At 46.3% G+C, this 6,000-nt stretch overlaps 1 protein-coding gene across 2 annotated transcripts in view; it reads left to right on the top strand.

Annotated features, from left to right (window-relative positions):
• The first annotated feature begins 397 nt into the window (after window positions 1-397).
• Window positions 398-6,000, top strand: part of KIZ (kizuna centrosomal protein) — a 98,633-nt gene continuing 93,030 nt past the window's right edge. For both annotated transcript variants that reach the window (XM_075267614.1, XM_075267615.1), the window contains exons 1-2: window positions 398-620; window positions 4,497-4,559. In XM_075267614.1, the coding sequence (XP_075123715.1) occupies window positions 541-620; window positions 4,497-4,559 (143 nt within the window). In that variant the 5' untranslated portion in view covers window positions 398-540. The remainder of the gene's footprint in view (window positions 621-4,496; window positions 4,560-6,000) is intronic.

The raw sequence follows: 6,000 nt of genomic DNA, 5'->3' as shown, positions 1-6,000 counted from the left end.
TATCAGGGGTCTTCTCTTTAAGCAACTGACTGGCCTCAGTGGTCATGTGTGGTGTGGACTTCTGCCAGAACACGCCCCGGGGTGCCGTGGGGCCGGACAGCAGCTTGGGGCACCAGAGTACTGGGGACAGGTGAGAATTTTTTTTTATTTATTACCTTCCCCAGTCTCCAGTCTTTTTGTTCCTGGACAGCCCCTTTAATAAGTATTTCCTGCGTCAGCCTATGAGGAGGGGGCAGTGCTACATTTTATACTACTGTATTACGCCCTAGGTGTGACTTCTCACAGACAGAAGCCTCCTCCTCCTCCCCCTCCTCCTCCCCCTCCCTGACGCTACACAGGAGAGCGCCTGTCACACCGCCTGGAACGCATCACATGACCAGCGAGAAGGCATCACGTGACGAGTCTTGGCTTCATTGGTTACTATGGTTTCAAGCGGCCATGACACGCCGCGATGCATTCTGGGTTTGGAAGTAACACTGAGATCAGTAACACGGGTCGCTCGTTGTAAGGGCTGTCGGTGTGACTGGTGAGGGGGGAATCATGGCGGACGGAGCGGGGATTCCTACTGGAGCGGACTTTGATACCCGGGTGACGAAACTGCGGAACAGCCTGAGAGACTGGTGAGTGTGGGAGGGGCCAGCGGCCCGGGAGACTTGATTTACACGGTGTGTCCGGCGGCCACGTCCTGCAGAGCTGACCATAGCAAGCAGACAGATCACTGCACAACGGAGGGCAGCATGGTGGGCAGTGCCAGGCTCTGAGGGCTCCTGCTCATGGACACCATGCTCTGCACATTCAGCTGTGTAGTGTCTGTCCCAGGGTTATATGATGGTGGGATCTCTGGAAGCCTCAGATGTCTTGTATTAGCTCATATTCACACCTGCATCAGACATATCATATAAGCTCAGGTTCACACTTGTGTCAGAGGTGTTTTTATTCATCACTTAATATAATGGATCAGTCTATAGTGGAATAAGTGGAGGAGGTGCAGCCACCCTTTCCTTACCAGAGATACATTAAAGACACTTATTGTCGCTCTGATTACTGTAACTCCTTACTAATCGGCAGGGTCGGACTGGGATGTGTACTTTCCCTATATATCGGGAGGACACTATGTATAGCTTCACCATCAAGCTAATGGGGGCCCCTGTGTGTTGAGACAAATGCAAATACATTAGTCAGGAGCCCGATTGGGGGCCCCTTACCATCCCAATCAGGCCCTGACCAATGCATCTGCATTGGTAAAATGAGGACTTTCAGTTAGGTCTCGGGGCCCATCGGAGCATTCACCTGTGGGCCAGTCTGACCATGCTAATCGGTCTTCTCCTTAATAAACTCTCCCCCCTAATCTATTCTGAAAGCAGTGGCCAGGCTCCTCTATCAGTCTGTGCCAGTCGCTACATTGGCTGCCTATTCAATACAGAATGCAATATAAACTTATCCCCCTCATCCACAAGGCTCTCCACAATGCTGCACCTCCCTACATTTCCTCCCTCATCTCTGTCTATCGCCAAACCCGTATTCTCCATTCACTCAGTGACCTAAGACTTACATCCTCTATTATCAGAACTTCCCACACAAAACTTCTCCAGAGTTGCACCACTTCTCTGAAATGCTCTACCCCAAACAATCAGATTAAGGCTATGTTCACATTGAGGAATCTGCCATGGTATTGGGAGTGGATTTCACCTCCATATCCAGGCAGATTCTGTCCCCAATCTGCTTCCTGTTGCTTTTAATGGGAGGCAGAGCCCGCAGCAGGATGCCCAAAAAGAAAATCTGTATTCTGCTTGATCTTGCTGCAGATTCTGTGGCTTGGGAGTCCCTGATGATTAGGCCCATTTATCTGGGCCTAATCAGCAGAGGAAAGCCGCAACGGCATGCTGATGTCCTACATCCATCACTACAATCCCTTGACCGAATACGGCGGTGAAAAACGAAGAGGAATTTCTCTTCATTTTCTGCTGTGTGAACTTAGCTTAACTCACAATTTCTGCAGCTTTAAGCGCATCCTAAAGACGCATCTCTACAGGCAAGTTAAAAAAGTTTGAAAATGAATAGTGCCTAAAATAGGAAATGATGGACACCAACCCACTGTGCAAAACTCGCCCATAGGTCTGTCATTGCGTGGCTGTATGGGATGAAGCATCATACAGTAGGTTTATGTACAACCAACCAATAACAGACAGCCCCAAATCTGTCACTTGAGCAGTCTAAAATCTAATGGGTATGGTCAGCTTTAATCTGTATATTGAACAGTTCAGGCCAAAAACGTACTCTGAGACTAAGGCCTTATTCACACGATCGTCTTTTGGCCATTATGAGAACACATTGTTTTCAATGTGTCTTTTCACATTTATATTTCTTTGAGGAACTATTTTTCACTGCTGTCACAAAATCTGACATACTCTCTCAGTCCGCACCCAATAGAAGTCAATAGATCAGTTTTTAACGAATGTTAATGAAAAGACCCCAGAGTATAATAATTGTTCATGGGTGTCCACTATGGGGCATAATATTGTGTGCAGGGGCCACTATGGGACATAATACTGTGTGCAGGGGCCACTATGGGACATAATACTGTGTGCAGGGGCCACTATGGGACATAATACTGTGTGCAGGGGCCACTATGGGGGATAATACTGCATGCAGGGGCCACTATGGGGCATAATACTGTGTGCAGGGGCCACTATGGGGCATAATACTGTGTGCAGGGGCCACTATGGGACATAATACTGTGTGCAGGGGCCACTATGGGGCATAATACTGTGTGCAGGGGCCACTATGGGGGATAATACTGCATGCAGGGGCCACTATGGGGCATAATACTGTGTGCAGGGGCCACTATGGGGCATAATACTGTGTGCAGGGGCCACTATGGGGGATAATACTGCGTGCAGGGGCCACTATGGGGCATAATACTGTGTGCAGGGGCCACTATGGGGCATAATACTGTGTGCAGGGGCCACTATGGGGCATAATACTGTGTGCAGGGGCCACTGTGGGACTAATACTGTGTGCAGGGGCCACTGTGGGACATAATACTGTGTGCAGGGGCCACTATGGGGAATAATACTGTGTGCAGGGGCCACTATAGGACATAATACTGTGTGCAGGGGCCACTATGGGGAATACTGTGTGCAGGGGCCACTATGGTGTATACTAGAGCACGCTGGAATGTGTGCGGGGGGTGGGTCGGTCGTTGGGGTCTTTGGGGGGGGGGGGGGGGCATTTCAAAAGTTCACCATGTGGCCATGCCATTCCTAGTTACGCCACTGGTCAGGAACGCCCTGGGAAGCTCTGGGAAAGAAACCCAACATAAACAGTGTTACTCACCTCTGGTCTCCGCCGCGGCTTGCTGCTGTCTTTGGATCACTGAGGCCTGAGATTGGGCCTCAGTTCTCACATGGGTCTTGCAGCACCATGATGCTTGGGTCTATGCATCACAACACCATGTGACCCGCTAAGGGCCAATCACAGGCTTCAGTGATCCCTGATCAGTCAGAAGACGTGAAGACAGCAGTTAGTCGTGCCAAGATAGGTGAGTAACCCTGGGCCTCCGCTTATTATACCCTGGGAGTGTAATAGCAGTTCCAATTTGTTTGTGTTTGGTCTGAACAAAACTTCAGGTAGAACCCCGCAAATATTGTAATAACCGAACCAAAATGAATAACATTTTGCATATGTTACTAAGACTTTATTCACATGTCAGTGTGAGCCAAAACCAGGATTCTAAAGACTACACAGAGAAGAGGTATAATGGAAATATTGCACTTGGTCTGTTTTCAATCCGCCCCTGGTTTTGACTTACAAACCTAATTAAAACACTGGTGTGTGAACAAGGCCTTAGTAAAATATGCAGATGTATACTGGCGTCAAATGTATTGTATCAGGTTTTTCTATATAGTACAGCATGAATTAGCTGATGGCTGACTTGTAAGGATGCTGTGTCAGCTGCCATTGTCTAGCACTTGAGTCAGACACTAAGTAATGGGCTAGATACATTCAGGTACATATCATCTATCAAGGTTGTTAGCTGATACGTCCGGCCCCTTTGTCTCCTGTATTAGACATAAATAAAGCATAGAGACAGGAAATTCTACTAGCCAATTATTAATTCATTGAAACCAATTATATAGCTTGTTCTATATTTTAAGTTAGAAATTAGTTACAGAGATTGGTTATTGTGGATGAAGCTATGATACTGGTGTTGTGTCCTTTTATGGGCAGATAGGCCTTTGCCTCCCCCCCCCCCCAGACACCACGGGCCCAGTGTTTTTATGTAGAATGTTTTTATAACCAACAAACACATGGGATGGTGCAGGCCCCCAAATGGAAGTAAATTTTCCTGGCGTATGTTTTGCACTGTGTGGGTAAGTTCACAGCGCAGAAAATCTGTGGCAAATTCCTCCGTGTGAACATACCCTGACTAGAAGAAGATGTGCATTAGAGGAAAAGTATTAATTTTATTTTGGAATTTGTTTTATATTTTGCAGTGAAATAAAAAGACTAGAATTGGAGAAAAAGATGTCTCAGTACAGCTCATCCAGTACATACTTGTAAGTATGCTTAACATGTGTGTCCTTAATACCTTAAAGGGATCCTATCATTTAAACACATTTTTTTCTGATTGACACGTAGGAATAGCCTTAAGAAAGGCTATTCGTCTCCTACCTTAAGCTGTCTTCTCTGCGCCGCTGTTCGGTATATAATCCGGTTTGCGCTTGTATGCAAATGAGTTCTCTCGCAGCACTGGGGGTGGGCCCGATCGCTCAAACAGCACTGGAGGCGTCCCCAATGTTGCGAGAGAACTCTCCAGTGCCGCCTCCATCTTCTTCAGGAATGGGGTCTTGATTCGTCTTCTTCCGGGGGTTGGCTTCAAACTTCTAGGCCTCGGGACGCTTACACAGTATCGTAATTGGGGACGCCCCCAGTGCTGTTTGAGTGCTGGGGCCCGCCCCCAGTGCTGTGAGAGAACTTATTTGCATACCGGCGAAAACCGGGATTTCAAGTGAACGGCGGCCCGGAGAAGATATCTAAAGGTAGGAGATGAATAGGCTTTCTTAAGGCTATTCCTACGTGTCAACCAGAAAAAAAAGTGTGTTTAACTGATAGAATCCCTTTAATGCACTGGAATGCATTGTCTACTGCTACCATGCTGTACAAATATGCCAAGGGATCGCACAGGTTCAGACCTGTGTATGTGTGAGCCATTTGAGGGCTTAATGTTTGCAGGATAATTTGTACTTCAGAATGATACCATTTAATATTCTGTGCAAGGTACTGGGAAGCTGGAAAAACATTCAGAACGGAGGGGAATTGGAGTAAAACATGATATGTCACCTGTATTCTATGGGTTGGTGGGATTCTGGGGATAACAATGTTAACTTTTTAAGACTCCTTAAAAATATCCAAAACTTTGCAGAAAAAAAAAATTTCTTGGAGATGCTTTGCTTTGACACCCATAACTTTTTTTTATATTTCCATCTATGGGTATGCTTAAGGCGTTTTTTTTTTTTGGTAGGGCCAAATGCACTTTTTTGTTATACTCTTTTGGGGCATGTCTGTTGTTTTGACTGCTTTTTATTAAGGCGAAACCGCCGTATGGGAAAAATATTTTTATAAGTTTCTAGACGGGGCGTTTTCAGTCATGCCGATACACACGTGGACAAAATTGTTGGTGCCCCTCGTTTAATGAACTCACAATGGTCACAGAAATAACTTGAATCTGACAAAAGTAATAATAAATAAAAATTCTATGAAAATGACCTGAACGTGTCCTGCTCAGGGTGAACTGTAATGCACTTTCCTCAAGCCCCGAGCAGGGCTCATTCAGAACTATAGGGGATTAAAGGGAGTTTGTCACCAGGACCAAGCATGTCAACTCAGTCTGCAGATAGATAGGTTAGGGTTATCTGTAACAAGTAATGTTTCCCCTTGTGAATCGGTGTCTCTGTTGCTAAGATACTGTATCATTGTATTTGTCCATATGCAAATGAG

Source organism: Leptodactylus fuscus, chromosome 3 (genome assembly GCF_031893055.1).
Source record: "Leptodactylus fuscus isolate aLepFus1 chromosome 3, aLepFus1.hap2, whole genome shotgun sequence".
NCBI classification, from domain to species: Eukaryota; Metazoa; Chordata; class Amphibia; order Anura; family Leptodactylidae; genus Leptodactylus; species Leptodactylus fuscus.
The sequence above is the reverse complement of the archived record's forward strand: the minus strand, read 5'-3'. Positions and strand labels throughout refer to the sequence as shown.